At 44.1% G+C, this 17,961-nt stretch overlaps 1 protein-coding gene across 1 annotated transcript; it reads left to right on the forward strand.

The window, feature by feature from the left end:
* Nucleotides 1–5,290: 5,290 nt before the first annotated feature.
* Nucleotides 5,291–17,458, forward strand: irs2b (insulin receptor substrate 2b). Its single transcript, XM_006788326.3, has 2 exons — nt 5,291–8,961; nt 15,571–17,458. The coding sequence occupies exons 1-2, from the start codon at nt 5,661–5,663 to the stop codon at nt 15,573–15,575; spliced, it is 3,306 nt and encodes a 1,101-aa protein (XP_006788389.2). The 5' UTR covers nt 5,291–5,660; the 3' UTR covers nt 15,576–17,458.
* Nucleotides 17,459–17,961: the final 503 nt, after the last annotated feature.

The following is a 17,961-nucleotide window of genomic DNA, read 5'->3' on the forward strand; positions in this document are numbered from 1 at the left end:
GTCTGAAAAGGAACCAATCCATATCCCTCTATATATGTGGGTAGGCGGTATTTTTATCCTTCAAGCTCGGGACCTCCGCCCTGGGAGCTTGAGGGTCCTGCGCAGTATCTTTGCTGTTCCTAGGACTGCACTCTTCGGGACAGAGATCTAGGAGTTCTTCCTGGGATCTGCTGCATATATATATATACACATATGTGTGTATGCATAATGTTCTTCAGCATCTTGCTCTGCTGTACTTCTGTCTTCTATGTTTATTTATTCATGTTTCACTTGAAACTGAGTCTCTGTGGGATTTGTCTTGTTAAATAAAGGTTACATTCCAATGCTCTTTGTTTTGGCGGTACAACAACTTATACTGGGTTATGGTTGGCATTTCTCTGCTAAGATATATGTTTGTGAGCATTTGTGTGCTTGAGTGTAGCATGAATGTGTTTGTAGAGTGAGAAAACAAAACAATAGAGTATGTGTGAGAAAGGAATGAATATTAGATCCGTAAGTCAGTTGAGGCTTAGTTGAAAAAACAATCAATGCATGCTACGCTCACACACACACACACACACACACACACACACACACACACACACACACACACACACAGAGGAATGAATAACTTCCTACACCCTCCTACACAGTTCCTTTTTAAAAACTGCTCTGTTCATTTTTGAATAATGTGTACCCACTGTACATTCATTTATCCTTCATTCACTAATATACGTGTGTACTCTCTCTCACTGACCCAAATTAAACAATATCTGCACACTGATGTGTCGTTACGCCATTGGAGGATGACGAAAAGAAATATGCTCCTGTTAAGCAAACAGGCCTTCAGCTAATCAATAAATTGCCACATATCACTGTCAGCTGCCTTACTCTCTGGCCTCGGATGATCCAACTGCAGTCTGTTTTCCAAAAAACTGATGATACAATTTCTTGCATGTGAAACACACACACACACACGCACACGCACACACTTAATCTGTTTATTTAAAATCCTCCTTCTGTCACAATCACTGATTTCCCCTGTTCTGACTGAGGCAGATAGACTCATGTATCATTGTCATTTATATCTAAACAGCGACTCCTGATAATGTATAATTATGACAAATAACTGATGATGGCACTGCACCTGTTTAATCAAAGCTAAACACAGCTGAGTTTTAGATGGCAGGCCGTATGTGGCCACAAGAGTAATTTGCCGGGGGCGTGGGTGCTCGTTAATAAATATGTTGCCTATGTGTCTCCGGCCTACATAAACATATTATCACTGGTTTCTCTTCTACTCACATATGCACGCTAGAGCTGCGTATGCGCGATATGGCTTCTGTCCTTTCTAATTAGCATAATGAATAAATACCAGTGTCAGTGACCTGTGAAATGAGGAAAAACCCTTGTCATTTCTGAGTATCTGCACAACTGAGGTTTAAAATGAAGTCATAACAATGTGATGAGATAGGGCAGGGATCGTGGCAAAGAGGAAAATTTTCACTCTGCCGTGGAGCGCCACGGTTCTTCATCAAACATGCACAAGCAACATTACACAACACAAGTGGCACATTGATTTCAATATAGCAATCTATGACTCTAGCGCCACTCTACACATCCATGCATACCCTGTGTCCAACTTGCAGACTGATAATAACAGATAGAACAAATCCATACCGATGAATTGGCCCACTGAGGTAATCAAAACAGTAATCACTTTTGCCGTAGCTTAATAACACAAAGATTTCCATCAGCGCACGTCATCCTTCCTACGGGTCAGCCTGCCTCCGATCAATCCCCACAAAAATTAAGAACAAGAGAAATTTCAATGTTACTGAAATTGCTGTATTGATTAGAGAATTGAGCAAATTACTGGTGACAACATGAGACTGAGTGCAGCAATCTATATGATGTGCACCCGAGAGGAGAAAAAACAGCTTCTATTATCATTTCTTGTTAAAAGCATTGGGTTTAAGAAATTAAAGGATCAGTCGAGAATGATGTTTGTAATTAAAAGAAAGGGCAAGTTACCCAAGCTTGACAAGCTAAGAAAGTGATGACCAAGAGTGTTATTTTATTTTATTTTTAGATTTTTTTTTTTTTCATTTTTCAGTCATTTAAATGGCTTTTCTGACCTCATTATGGTAAATATAGTGGCCCCTTCCCCTGTTGCAAACACACCTTTCTCATTTGATGGGCACCATATATATATATATATATATATATATATATATATATATATATATATATATATATCATGTCGAAAAAGAGACTTATGAACAAATGCTAACTGATGCAGCATGATAAAATTCATCTCAGGAGAAAGCCATGTGAAATATGACTTTCTAATTGTTATAAAACTTGAATAAGAAGTAGATCTATTCACTGTCTCATAAAAAATAGATTAGCAGATGAGTCTCAGTCGCACGAGTTGGAGCAAAGCTCAAAGTATTCAGTGGCTCACACAATAACTCATGACAAGAAAACAAACGAAAATAAAACCAAAGAACTGTCCTTTACCATGAACAATAAATGAAATCAGGATTATATTCAGACCACAAACATCAAAACAACACTCCGGGCTTTGACTGTCATCTGTTTTGCCTTTTGACAAATAAGATGAAGCAAAGACTGGGTGAGGAGTGTGTGTGTGTGTGTGTGATGTTTAATAAACAGTGTGTGTTTGTACTGTTCATTTGATCAGCTCTTATGTAGCAGTGACTGGAGTATGACTGATCCTAATCTTTACCCCCTCCTCTCCCCCTCTCCCGATCCCTCTCCAGCGCTTGCCCTTAATCCTATCTCGTCATTTCGGTTATTGTAATCTACGTTATGAAAGCTTATGAAACTAATCGTTGCACATGGTGACAGTGCTGTGGGTGACTGAGACATTATGAGCTTCTTACTCAGCAAGGGGGCCAAGTGAAGCTGTTTGTATTTGAAGGCGAGCTGAAAGAGTCTAAATGAGATTAGGACCTCAAAGGCAGTGGCTTCTGAGTGAACTCAGACAATCTATTAGACATATACTCTATAAACTAGACTGTATTATGTCAGTCTTTATTTAACCTCTTGCTGTTGCTTGCTCACTGTTTGCACGAGGCAAGGAATATATATCCAGAGGAGAAAGAACCACTCTGCTTGGAGAGTCACGACCTTTTCCATGCCTAAATAAATAAAACTATAAAGATGCAATAGGTCCATTGCAGGAGACGATGAGAGAGCCCATTTAAAGCTTTGTAAATCTGATTGGGTTGGCCCTTTAATTAACTTGTAAATTAATGCACCATGCTGTGTAAATTGGAAGGTGATAAATATTCATGTAGTTACCTAAGAAAAAAGGGCAAGGACATACCACAGACATAACCAGATTGAGTTTGTGAGCAGCATGCTCGGTAAACACCCCTATTGGTATTTTACAGAGAGCTAATTTGCATTTCTTATGCTTCATGGGTTATGCAAAAAGAAAGAGTCACTCTGTGCCCCTGTAGTCACTTCATACCACCCCCACGCGGCTTCTGTTTATCTTTCCAATGTCAGGTCAAGCTATTATACAAGGAAAGCTGTCCTGCACTTCACTTCTGAGACTCGATTCATAATTTATCTGCGATTGAAGCAACAGTAAATACTGTAAATGTTACTCAAATTGGCCGTGAAAAGTGTCTATTTGTTACTGGAGTGTGTGAAAGTTCAGAACCAAGTGTGTGTCTGTCATGTAGGAAACCTAATATCAAGAGCCAGGGAACCCTCCTTATCCAACTGGGAGATATTTGAGCCTAGGACGTTCAGACACTGGACGCTGTTATATCTATTTATATCTATGTCTTCATAGCACTTTCAATAGAGCTGAGGTAAACACAGTTTAGAGTTCAAATAATGAAAGGAACTGCACCCACGTTAAAGGCAATTTGAAGGACAGATCACTTGATTTGGCTGCTTGATTGGAATCTTCTCCTCGTGGCAGCAGTAAAATAATTTATCCTGTTGGCATAATTGACCTCTGCAGGGCACGGTAATTGACCTTGCCGCTAAGGAGAGGGTGTTGCTGAGCCAGCACTGTGGGATTTGAAGGAAAACGGGGGTATTAACATGAGGTGGGGAGGGGGGGGGGGTAGATTTCAGTAAGTCATCATCGTGGGATGTGCAGCTATTCAAAAGTGTTACTACAGTGTCACTTTTTACTGTGTTGGCCCAGGATACATAGCTGTCAGGACACACTGTACCTTCTCTTGGCAGCACGACGTTCCTGCTGGACGAGAAAAGAGGAGTTTCAGTCCCACAGGATGTCAAAAAGAGAATACCGGCTATCCGCAGCAAACTCACCATCCCGCCACGGTACCCAGTTTGCTCCCGCGTTTTATCCATTACGCACATTACCAGCCGCTGACGCATTGAGATCAGGAGAATTTTTTTGCGTCATCATGACTGCTGTGTTATATGACCATATATGGGGTACTTTTAGTTTCGTGTACAGGGTGTACTTTTAAGATTTTTTACGCTATAACCTCCTATCGCCTTAGATATTTTGGGCATATGTTCACCCCAGAATAACTGTTTTCACACCGCCACGCTCTGTTTCTGAATGGGTTAAGACAAACACAGAGATGAAGCAGTAAAAAACCCACCAAAAAACAAACAAAAAAAATTGTAACTGAGCAGCTCTTGCAAACATGGTTAAATCAGCAGGCGACCGCATTATTCAATAAAACACACTGCATTCTGTGCGCTCTTGTCATTTCTTGTACTAGTTATTCCGCGCGAACAATTGGGTGCTTTGCTTAAGAGTAAAAAAGGGGGAGGAGGACGGGGGAGAATATCCCGCTTACACTGTGAATGCAGGCTTTTCTGGCTGAACGGCTCATGGGGAATATTAAATTCATGTGCCAGAGCTGCAGAGTCGACCAGGTGATGCTTGTTTACCAGTTGGAGAACACCGGAACGACTCCCTCTAGAGTTAAAATATGGTCAAAGTGTAGTGAGAGAAAAAACAAACACCCATGGTAAGAAAATTTCCGACAGTGAAACAATACCTGTAAATTATACGTGTATAAAACCAGTTGCGCGTCATATATTCGTTCTGTGCATATAACTGATCTATACTCAGGTTATATTTTTCATAATCCACCCCGTAACGCCTTAAATGACGCAAATGATGGCTTTCTGAATCTGGGACATTTCGTTTGAGTAGTTGGGACCGGGCTATATCCTGCTAAAAAAAAACGTACGCTGAAGCCAAACGATGGATCATAGGAATAGGGATGCTATAAATAAAGCTACAGTCCTAACTGACTACACGCAAATGAGTCGGAAGAGGGCAGTGATAGTAGGAGGGCTCTCTCGCTCTCGCTCTCTTTCCTTTCTCACTCCAGCATTCATCCCTTTTCCACCAATAAACCCAATGAGCTGAGTGCGCACCGCCCACTGTTGGTGAGTGCGTATTTTTTTCGTCTCCTTTCCCTTCTTTTTTTTAAAACCGGAGCTGGATGTGTAGATCGTCACATGTTGTTTCACCCTCTTCGCCCCGGACACCAGCAGACATGTGTTATTTATCGCTCGGCTGTGGGAGAAGACGAATTAACGTGAAACCGGCTCTGGAAGTAGAGGATTAAAAGAAAGCGCGTCGTTTCTTTTACAACTAAAGGGAACGGAAGCATTGTGTCTGATAAGAGGAGGACGCGAGAATGGCGAGTCCGCCGAACACCGGTGATCAGTCGTTATTGGCCAGTAACGCGAACAGCGGCATCAAGAAATGCGGATATCTGAAAAAGCAGAAACACGGACATAAGCGCTTTTTTGTTCTAAAGGAGCCGAGCGAAGGTTTCCCTGCCCGGTTGGAATACTACGAGAGCGAGAAGAAATGGAAAAACAAATCGGCCCCGAAGAGAGTCATCCCTCTGGACTGCTGTCTCAATATTAGCAAGAGAGCGGACGCAAAATACAAATATCTTATTGCTCTTTATACCAAGGATGAGTATTTTGCTTTGGCGACGGAAAACGAGCAGGAACAGGAGAGCTGGTACCGGGTGCTGACGGATTTAATGGCAGAGGGGAAAGTATATGACGGCTCGGCGTCTAACTCTGCGTCCTCGCTGGTTGGCTACGACGAGTCGAGCTACGGTGTAATAACGCCGGTGACCGCCGCCTACAAGGAGGTATGGCAAGTAAATCTAAAATCTAAAGGTCTCGGACAGAGCCGAAATTTAACAGGGGTGTACAGGCTGTGTCTCTCCAGCCGGACTATCAGCTTCGTTAAGCTTAACTCTGATGTTGCCTCAGTCACCTTGCAGCTGATGAATATCCGGAGGTGCGGCCACTCTGACAGCTTTTTCTTCATAGAGGTTGGCCGATCTGCATCCACGGGTCCGGGGGAGCTGTGGATGCAGGCGGATGACTCTGTGGTGGCTCAAAACATTCACGAAACTATCTTGGAGGCAATGAAAGCCATGAAGGAGCTGTCGGAATTCCGCCCGCGCAGCAAAAGCCAGTCCTCTGGTACAAACCCCATCTCTGTACCCTCACGGAGGCACCTGAATAATCTACCCCCGAGGCAGACCGGGCTTCCCCGGCGGTCGCGTACTGACAGCATGGCTGCGACCTCTCCTGTGAGCAAATGCTCCTCGTGTCGATTACGTACTGCAAGCGAGGGCGACGGCACCATGGCACGCACTATGTCAGTCACCGGGAGCCCCCTTAGTCCAGGGGTCCACAGGACCTTGCTGAGCAGATCTCATACCATTACTGCTCGCCCTTCTCTGACGTTTGAATCTTCCACCCTCCAGCATAGTAAGTCCATGTCTATGCCTCTGTCTCCTTCTCCACCTGTGACCACTGCTTGTCCAGGCCACGCATCTTCCTGCCAAGACAGCGGTGCCCCTCGCCCCTCTAGCTGCAGTGCATCCTTCTCAGGCTCTCCCAGTGATGCTGGCTTTATATCATGTGAGGAATTTGGCTCTAGCCCTGCGGAGGCACGAGACCTCAGGTTACCGCTTACTCTCCGCAGCAACACTCCAGAGTCCCTCAAAGCAGACACCCCCCCATCCCGGGATGGCAGTGAGCTTCATGGCTACATGGTAATGGAGCGTCAGAATCAGAATGGTTACCGGTGGTTACCAGAATTTGACAAGGTGTATCGAAAGCGCACATACTCCCTCACCACCCCCCGTCAACCGAGGGGTCCCCCCCAAGTATCTTCAGCCTCCCTGGATGAGTATACGCTTATGAGGGCAACATACACCAGTGGAAGTCAGTCTTCTCGCAGGTGTCACACCGCATCTCCTAAAGGGATAAGTCTGGAGGATTACAGAGATGTTCAGATTGCTTCAAATGGTCACCAAGGTGACAGTGGCTATATGCCCATGATGCCTGGTGTGGCTCCTCTCACACCCGGGTCTAAGGATGATCCCTACATGCCCATGAGCCCTATGTGTGTATCTGCTCCAAAGCAAATTATCAACCCTTGTACAAAACCCTCCTCAATGGGGCTGGCCCCGCGCATACACTCCCCCGGGGGTGTTTCTCTGGAGGACAGTGGGTACATGCCCATGTGGTGTGCAACCAAGATGTCAGTGGACAGCAACGATGGGAAGCTCGCCAATGGAGAATACCTGAATATGTCTCCTGTTGACACACAGGTGTCTTTTACACCCCCAGATTATATTCTCAGTCCTACAGGAGATCCCAGCCTCCCGCCAAGCCACAGGCAGCCTTATTCTTGCAGTTCTCTACCAAGATCACTTAAAGGACATTTGCAGCGCAGTGGGTTCACTGACACAGATCAGTATGTGGTGATGAGTTTACAGAGACAGCGGATAGAAGAGGAATCCAACTACTGTCCTATCTCTTCAGGAAACTCTGCAACCAATGGCACTGTGGCAAGACCAGCCACTCCATCTTCTACTCCATCTCCTCTCAGAGTGGCTTGGATAGATGGAGGTCTGGTACACCGGAGTAGGGTCTGTCGGCCTACCCGTTTGGCTTTGGAATCCCTCAGAACACTACCGTGCATGAGTGAACACCCTCTTCCTTCAGAGCCACGCAGCCCCGGAGAGTATATTAACATAGACTTTAGCAGTGTTAACCACAACACAACCACAGAGTCAAAGAGCCCTGAGTCCTCTGTAACCGCAGAGACGGGATCTCGGTCACTCTCAGGCTATGCTAATATTGATGTCAGCTCCACAGTTCAGCAGGGATCACATCAAACTAACTGTACAGACACAGCTGAACTGTTGACATACCATAGTCTAGTTACCACTCAGCAGGAAACACGGGGAGTTGAGGAGGTGGAGGAAGATAAAAGCACAGAGGGACAGGAAAAGGAGAGGGGTGTTCCACAGCAAGGAAGCCTTAAGTGTCAGCCTGGTCCAGTCAATGACGACTACACTGAGATGACCTTTAGTCCTTCTGACCCTTTACCTGCTCTATGCACAACTCCCCGCCCGACCAGCCCTACTGCTTGTGTCCAGAGACTCAGCCTTGAGAGCAGCATAGTAGATGTGGTGCCCCCTGTGCCTGTGGACTCTTTTCTCAAGGGAGGTCCTTCATTATCTGTTACAGTTGTAGATCCACACAGGGGGGCCAAAGTTATCCGGGCCGACCCTCACGGACGTCGTCGTCACAGTTCTGAGACCTTCTCTTCCACAACCACTGTCACACCCGTGTGCCCATCCTTTGCCAACGACACTAAAAGGCACAGCTCTGCCTCTGTGGAGAATGTATCTCGCACAGTTTGTAGCTCTGAAGGACTCGGTGAGGAGTACAGCAGTCCCATGTGCAGGGAAACGTCAGCTGGCTATCAAAATGGACTTAACTACATTGCCTTAAACTTGATGGAGGGAAACCTTGGGGGATGCCGGTTAGGGGGCTGTGATGAACTCCTGAGGTTCAAGACAGCTTGTGGCTGCAAGGGGGGGCTGAATGGTTTCAACTCTAGCCCCTATGCCAGCCTGGGATTTAAGGAGACTACTGCTGCTGCTGTGAAAGGTGAGCATTGTCACACATGTCCCACACACTCATTCATTCAGTGCATTTTCATTCATGAAGGGAGTGGCGTCAGGGTTGGAGTAGGATAGAGATCCGCCTCAGGGCAACTGTGTACTCTGCAGAGATAGGCCACAAGTAATGTTGTTTGCAACACTTCTGGGCTCGTTTTCAGTCCCAGAGTTGATGATAATTACCTCTAGAGAACAAAAACAGCCTCAATGGTTTGTCTGCAGGAGCGTCTGTGTGTCTGCCCCTTGCTGTCAGTTTGTCCTTTCCACTGCGAGTTAAAAAGCTGACACTGTTTATTTTTCTTGAAAGCTCTTTTGTGGCCATATAATCGTGACTGACCATCACTGTAATATCCGAGATAACAGCCTACAGATTTATGTAATCCGGTGTAGTAAACTACAGTAGCTTAGAGAAGCAAACTAGTTGTCAACATTGCTATTGGGTGTAGGCTGTAATGTTTAGACAGGATTAGTCACCTACTTGTCACACCCAGGACACGCTGACAAATCTCGAGGCTGTGATGTTGATCCTGTTTTTAAAACTGCTTTTATTTTCTCTCAAATAAAAGCCCTGAATTAGACGGTTGAATGAAAGCGGTGGGGCATGCTGAATAACAAATACATTCTGTGGAACATGTTGTCTCCTTGTCTTCCTCCCCTCCACACATCCCAGAGGACGCAAACTCCCCTTTATCAAAATGTAATCTTTCTGCATCATCGCATTTTTTAAAAAAACGCTTTTATTTTAAAACGCTTTTATTTTAAAACGCTTTTATTTTAAAAACTTATGGTTATCTGCCTTCACGTTTGCTGTTCCGTTTATGTGAATGGTCTGTCCTGGTTTCCTCTCAGTGACGCAGTTTTGCACCGCGTCAGTGTTTCAAAAAAACATCTGATCTGATTCAGTGACGCATGCAGCGCTACACATGATGCCTCTATGGAAGCTGCTCGAAGGCGGCAAAGAGCACTCACTATTGGTAAATCTGAAGCGGTGTGTTACACAGACCTCAGAGAACAAAATGAATAAGCAGCAAAATCCCTGAGACTTGAAGGGGAAGAGTTGTTATCAAAATATTACCTTTCGCCTCATTTTCTTTCCTCTTTCCGCTGCATCAGGGGCTTTTCATCCATCTGTAAATGCCAGGGATTATTTACACGGATGGATGATATGGCAGGGACATGTCAGAAGTTGCTGTTGTTTCTAAAGAAAATACAAAGTGTTGAGATCATAGTGACTCAGGAGTCAGTGTTCCTGATGGTGAAATACAAGAGTTTAATTGCTGTTTGCAGTTTCACAACTAAGTTGTCTCTTTGTCTCAGCTGGCTCCCCTGCTGTGAGAGCGCAGCCAGTGTGGAGCTCGGTGCAAGTCATCGGGTTCCCCAGAAAAACAAGTGAGTCAGTTGTTTATCAATTGTCAGGTACTGGGTTTCAGGACTGGAATGTGGGCAGTGTGCAAAGGTTGCTGGGAGAGGTGAACGCTCACTTGTTTTTCTAACCTGCTGGGATGAAATCGGGAGGGGAGGGGTTCTTTTTTTCACTATGAGCAACTTCACAAATCGTCAAATGAGCTGGTGGGTTTTTGTGTTTGTTTCTTTTTCTTTCTTTTTTACACAGGAGACTTGTTTGAACACATGTGACTCGTGTGCACCTGAGGCACGCACAGGTATCCGTGAGAATTCGCTGTGATCTGGTACGTTTATGTTCCGGGAATTTTTTTCATTTCTTTTAACCCGTGGTGCAAGGCTAGAAGAGCAGGGGTGGAGGAAGGAGGGAGGTGAAAGAACAATGGTGATGGATGGTTGACTTGTTTTGTTTTTCATGTATAACAAAATGGACTATTGAGCTGCTGGCAGAAGGCAGAGAGTGGGTGAGAAGGAAGAATGGAAGAAAAATGCTGAATGACAGAAAGATCAGTGCCCTCCCAACAAGCAGCCGCTGGCCTTTGCCTTGGTAACTTTAGTACATGTGGCTACAACAGTGAGGAAAGCTGTTGATACTCACATCCAAATACATAGCATTCCGATACGAGAGGAAAAATAGGGCCCGTCTGTTTACTACAAGATGGCAGGCTATACCACATTCTCACCTTATCACTGAGTGAACCATAGTTTGCATTCCCGGTTGTATATCACGCTGTCACAGGTAGATTACGAAATCACCTGTCCTCATTTGGCACTGTGGTGTGAAGGGGAAGCTGAGCGGAGGGAGGGCGTTATAAAAATGCTTGACTTTCTGTATGAAAATCCTAAAGTATGGCTCAGTTGAGTTTGTGTATTTTAAGTGTTAGAGAGGGAGAGAGAGAGAGAGAGAATGGGGTGGTAGTGGCGCAGTGTGGTGCGTGGCTTTCAGTCCAAGCTTTGGACAAGTGTCAGCTTCTTGAACTTTGGGCTAGTTTTTGTGAGTGGGGGATGTTACCGCTGGAGCATTACCACTAATCTAAAGAAAAAGAGAGGCACGTGCACTCCTTTCACAGCTTTTTTTTTTATTTTTGGCTCGTCCTCATATCTACTTTTAGAGTATCTACACTGCCACTTATCATATCACTATAAAAGCCTCTTTATTATCCGCCTGCCGTCTTCTTTTCCCTAACCTGTCCTCATTTATCGAGTGCTTGTCTCTCTGACTGTAAGCAGTCTTGCATGAATGCAGACAGCAGAGAAAGATTCACGCTTTCCATTTGTGGGCCCAGACCCCCCTGCCACCCCCCGAAATACAGACACACGCATTTTGACTTTGTGTGCCTCTCCCATGTGCATACACACACACACACAGGCGTCAGCAGATGGTGGAGGGGTTGGGTGTGGGTGTGGGGTCAGGGGGTTTGCACCTGCCTCGCCAAGCAGTGCTCACTGGTTATTTGGCCCTTCAGAGGAGAGTGACAATACGCTAATGACTGGCTGCCATCTGCTACGACAGCTATGGGAGAAGGTTGTGGGCGTGGCCAAGCACTCTCAAGGAGCTACCAACCCCCCCCCCACTCATCCAATGCATCCCTCCCCCAACCCAAATCCCTTCTTCCTCTCTTCAAGCATTGTTTTTCTTTTCAGTAATCATGTGACACCCCACGCCACACACCTTCTCCATATTGGGGCGTTCACAAGCCTTTTGTTTTTCCTGTTGTTTTGCGACCTCAGTGGGCCGTGTCTGATTGCTGAAGGCCATAAAGGATTACCTAACAATGCACTAAAAAAATTAGCTAATCATGTCTGAGTAGAGCAGCTGACAAGACACTTTACTTCTCTTGCTGCTCGGGAGAAATCCATTACATAAATACTGCAGTTCTTTACGACTTTTATGGCGTTTTTTGTTAATTCCAGTGCATTTAAATTTCATGTGTGGCTCTGGGAAACAGTGGTGACTGTTTTTACTATGAGAAAGAAGAGTTAGTCATAAAAATAATAAACAGTTATAGCCTTAGGACTATGTTATGTTTATGAGCTGGTGGAAAAGTATGACATCTTCATGTCTGACATTTTTTGTTGTTGATAAAATTAATTGTGAATCATCATATACATAAAGAATTTCCTGTAGAAAGTGCACAGAGAATACCTTTACTCGGGTTTTTGGCTTCACGCAGCATTTTGAGGAACCCACAGTCTCTGTCCTCACCTGTCCTGTACACCCCTCCCATCTCCTCCCCACGCACATACACACACAGACACACATGCACAGTGCTCCAGGCTGTCTGATACATAACTCTTTGAGCAAACTAGGGCGGGATGTTCTAGCGCTAGATGAAAACAAAGTTAACCTCCCATATCCTCAGTTTAGCTTGGAGGTAAGAAGGATTACATTCACGTCAGGATTAGGCATTGTTTAGTAGCTTGTTTTTTGTTTTTTTTTTAGCTTTTTGTTTTTAAATGCAGAGGAAGAGACAGATCCTCTGTGACTGTGAGTGGATATTTTATGGCAATTATACCCACAAAGCACATTGAGTGAGTTTAGTCTTGGCTGCTAGCTAATTATACCTTTTTTTCCCCATCATAAGCAGACCGGCTCCTCATGAACTCTTTCCCAACTTTCTGACCTCCCCCCTTGCTTTATTAATGCTCCTCTGTAGAGCTGATAGTCATACCGTTAGTTTTGTTATATTCAGTGGCTTAATTATGTAAGCTGTATTTTCTGGTGCTTTTATAACTGAGCAGTTGAAATAATTCACAAACACGCAGTTTCATATTCTCACAATTCTCATCATTATTATCATTATTATTATTTTATTTGAGCTAACCGCAAACTGAATGGTTTTGCATTTTTGACATACTAAGCAAAACATCCAAATGTGTCAGCGGAGCTTAGGGAAACTGATTTGCTTTGGCGTTTTTTTTACCCCTCCACCTTTTTTTGTAGACCAAATGATTTACTGAGGAACTAATTGCCGGATTAATCAATAATCCACGTGAACTGCTGCAAGTGGATAATGTGACACGATGAGGAATGCCAAAGCTCTGTATGCAATAGTGAGTCAGCTGGATTGCAGAGTTGTAGAGCATTGTTTTTCTTTTTTTGTTGTTGTTGTTTAGCTGGTCAGACAAAGGTGTGGGAGGTCAGAGGTGAAGTCAGTCAGTCAGTGTTTGTTCGCTGAAGATTAGAGAGGAGGTAGCGGGGCAGGAATGTAAATAGAGCAGATCTGAGCCTGCTGATCTCTCCTTGTTTGTCTGTAGGTTCGTTTCCAGTCTACCCCACAACAACAGTTTGCAGTCCGCTTCCTTTCTCTTGAATGTTGCTCAGAGTTGCAGTTTGGAGTAGTTCCCTTTAAAGCCTGTTCATTTATCTCATTGACAACATCAAGCTACTCAAGTCTGTGGTGGTTACAGACAGAGTAACTTGTTTACTCTGACTCTGAAGCTCTAGAGAGGAGGCTGCTAATACATGCCTGTGTGTTTGTGTGTGTGTCTTATCCCTGAATGGAGCATAGCTAAATTTAGCCTGTGAGAACTAAATAAATAATGAACAGAGCCCAAGTCTGTGTGTGTGTGCGCGTGTGTGCGTGCGTGTGTGTGTGCGTGCGTGTGTGTGTGTGTGTGTGGGTTGGGACAGGGGGCACAGACAAGAGTTGTTGGGAGGGGCGGAGGAGGAATGTGTGTCTGTGCTCCAAAAAGAGGAGGGGTAGAAGCCATTGGGTTCATTCCCCCATTAGACCTCTGTCCTCTTCTCATCCCCCTCCCCAAATCTTCCTGCCCACCCACCTTTCTTCACTCAGATTCTATTTAAATCACATGTTTCGAACAGAAAATGTGTGTATGTGCAGTCCCAATATGCACTTGCAAGATTGTCCACAAACAAGGAAGTGTGATTATGTTCATGGCTACACCTGGTTGCTAATCTGAGCTGTTAGTGATTCAACACTCCTTCCCGGCAGATCTCAGTCATTCTCACCTATGTGCCTGCCTATACAGGCCGTCGACTGGCCCAGCCCCTCCAGAAACAGACACACAAACACACACACTTGACTGTTATGGTCCATCGGTCCCATGACCTCACTGCATTCCCGTTCCTCTCTGTCAGGTTGATTCTGTTACTGTGTTTTTTCCACCCCTTCCCAACACAGCCTTTCCGCTGTATTCTGCCTCTGACACCCGTGGTGATAAAGACACAGAGCTCGCTCAGCACCAGGTAGCCTCAAGAGTGAAATCATCTCCTCTGTTATTCAAATGAACTCAGTGGTTCCACGGTTTTGCATCACAGACGTCCCCGAGCAGCAGTAAAGGTGCCCTGGCATTTCCAGCTTAGTTTTTTTTTTTTTTTTTTTAAAGCTTTTGATTGGACATCAGGATCAGCATCAATTTACATTTATAGCCAGTATGTATAGGGGAAAAAGCCCAGAACAGACGTGTGCCTGTTTGCGGTGAGAATAGCTGAGGAGGGGGGCTGCAAGTCCTGAATGAAAGGTTTGTTTTAGAGAATGACGATCACATCCAGCTTTGTGAAAACGGCTCTTGTTCACGACTGGGGAAGAGGGAGAGGAGACAGCAAATGAGGGAAGAAATGCAGCCACAGACCGTGTGTGTGTGTGTCTCTGCGTGTGTGTGCGGGTCACCCAGCCAAGACTTCCGCTCCCATTTGATAGCTCTGCATGCAAATGAAACCTCACAAACATGTACACAGGGGCAAGGGTCAGTGCAGCTTTCCACTGGGAGAAAAGCAACACTCTCAAAGACTCTGGGTTCATGGTATTTGAAAGTACATAGCTGCGGTATGTGTGGGAGCAATTAAGAATACCTGTTTGTTAGTGTGTGGGAGTGTTGTTGGCGTGACGTTTGCCATCACTGGCCTGTTTCAGCTGCACAGTGCTAAATGCCACTCTGCTTTTTTTTCCCCCCTGCTGTAAAAGCACCTGCCACTTGAGTGTCTACCAGCTGAGGAATACACACACAGACACACATACTCATACACGAAAGCAGGCCTCTTGAAGAGCACTCATTCCTTACTTGGTAGCAGAGTGACCTTCCCCTCCCCTCGATTGTTCTGTCCTACATAATAAATGATGCAAACTGTATGTACACGCTTAGATTAAGTTTCTGGGGGGGATATTGACTTGGAAATCTCTATAAATTACATGATACGAAACTAACTCTTTTCTTCTTCTTCTTCTTCTTTCAGAATGAAGGCTGATGGGTCTTCCCAACTTGCCTCCCCCTCACCCCCCCACCCCCACCCCTTCCTCCTCTTCTTCTTCCTGTGAATGTAGGATTTCACTTCAGCCAGATGCCGAGGTCGCCAGAGCGACAGCTGGACCTTGCGCTGTAGCCCATGTCCTTTGACCCTTCTGCCGCCTCTGGGGGTTACGGGGAAGGCCATCGCCATGGAAACACGGACATTTGACCCTCCCTCCTTTTTTGTGGCACCTAAACATTCTGGTGCCATTGCTGCTGTAGTGCTAGATTTAAACAAACAGAAAACTAAAAACCGACTTTTAATTCTAAGCATAGTTAGGTAACTATGTGTCTAGGTACTTCAGCCTGCAGTATATTATGTTCATCGCTGGTATTGTTATTATCAATCATACAATTTCAACTGGCTTTCTAATGGCTTCAACCAGTAGTTGCCAGACATTCACACCTGAAAACCTGTGAACCAAACTTGGAGAGCATGTGTGCGCAAACATGCACGCAAAACCCTTCATGCATACAGATGACATGTATTTATTTATTTATCGTGTATGTGTGTATGCATTCATTGAAATGTGTGAGAATTTGTAAACAGATTGTACTGCAAAAAGAGACGGCATTTATGAACATATTTAAAATCAAAGGTAACATTTGCTAAAAAAAAAAATAAACCCTACCTCAGCACCAAGTTACACAGTAGAATTCTATATATATATAAAATATTTATTTTCAAAGGTGAATGTTTTTTAAAAAGTCACCGATCCAAAGCCTTACTCCAGCCATCAGCCCCCACCTGATGGATTTTCTTTTCTTTTTTTTTTTTTAGGTTGGACCTCTAAACACGCAGTATATCAAAGATTTAACTGATCATCACAGAGACTGAATGTTCATTAGAGCCGAATGAGAGCCGAACTCTCTGAGATTAAGTTCCCTCTCTCCCCACATTTATGACTAGATTATGTATTAGAAATCCAGAGTAATATATTTATTATTGTACCTTTAAATGGAGGTATTCATACACACTAAAATAATACGTGGAGGATGTTGGAGAAATAGGTGACGTTGCATTGCAAATGCATGCAGCTGTGACAAATGTAACTGCAGCATGAGCCAGGTCCACCTGGACCTGGCTCATGTGATCTGTGGCCTGTCTGAGTAAGAGTCTCAGCACCTTTTAAACACTACACCAACTCACCCGCCGTTCACTTAAAATATCCCGCACACCTGTCAGGACAAGGGACTGAAACGTGAATGTTTGAAGTTATTTATACAGAGCAACTGAACAGCCCAGTGTCTCACATTTTCTCACCTGATGCCTCATTGTGGAGCTCTGTCACACCACGCCAGGCAGCACTGAGCAATGTGGTACATGCAGGACTGCAGGACTGAGTCTAACTGGCTGTTCAAAAAGCCACTCGATAGCTTGAATCCATGGCCTCCACTGCATGGTCTTGCATTTACAAACTTGTCTAGATTGTAACACAGGACACACTGAATGTAGTACATGCTGTGTTCCAAGACTGGGAGCGCGCAACCCGACAAACACAACAACAGCAACAGTGAAACATGCAGAGGTACCGAATGGTAACTACAACACAGACACAAGCCGAATAAACGAAAGAAACCAGGGGAAGTATCTTATTATTTATCTGAACTCACAGGTACTTAACCTTTGCCTATATACTGTAAATAGCGCAGCGTTACATCGAAAACGTGTAAGCAAATGCTGAGAAACTTCGAGTGTTAAGTTAAATAACTTATGTTATTTTTAATGTACATAGTTAAATATTTGAGTGAGCTTTCTGATACAACAGAAGCACTAATTAAGTTATAACGCTAACCAGTATGGTTTGGTTTTGATTTTTGATTTTTTTGTTTTTTTTTAAAAACTGATTTGGGATGGTCTTGTAAAGTGGATGCCACTATGACGACATTTTCTAATGCTGTAATTCTAAAAAACAAAAACAAAAAAAAAAAAAGATTTTAAAGAAATCAATAATACTTGACATAATTAATTCTTGATACTTAGGTACACCACAAATGGCTTATATGCAATATTTACACTTTTAAAAAGAAATTAGTTTACAAGGACGAACCAAATGTATAAATACTGTTAATAATGTTTGTTAAACCTTAATTCAAATTTTTGCTGTTTGTACATTTTTTTTTCTTTCGATTTTGAAACGGAAACTTTTTCCCGCTTGTTTTTGCTAATCGAGCCTGTTGGTGTTTTGAGCAGTGTTTTTTGCATTTGGATAATGTTTCCAGTTTTTAATTCAGCATCAAGGTTGCGATATGGGCAATGGCTTACCCTGCTGTGGCTTTTCATTGTAAATATTTCATATCATGCACATTGTGATACTACTAAATGATAATTTAAACT

The sequence above is a fragment of the Neolamprologus brichardi genome, chromosome 16, assembly GCF_056152115.1.
Source record: "Neolamprologus brichardi isolate AB-2024 chromosome 16, ASM5615211v1, whole genome shotgun sequence".
NCBI lineage: Eukaryota > Metazoa > Chordata > Actinopteri > Cichliformes > Cichlidae > Neolamprologus > Neolamprologus brichardi.

Bases quoted from the DNA above. Each gene is read 5' to 3' on its own strand.
- irs2b (XM_006788326.3), top strand. From the start codon at position 5,661: ATGGCGAGTCCGCCGAACACCGGTGATCAGTCGTTATTGGCCAGTAAC.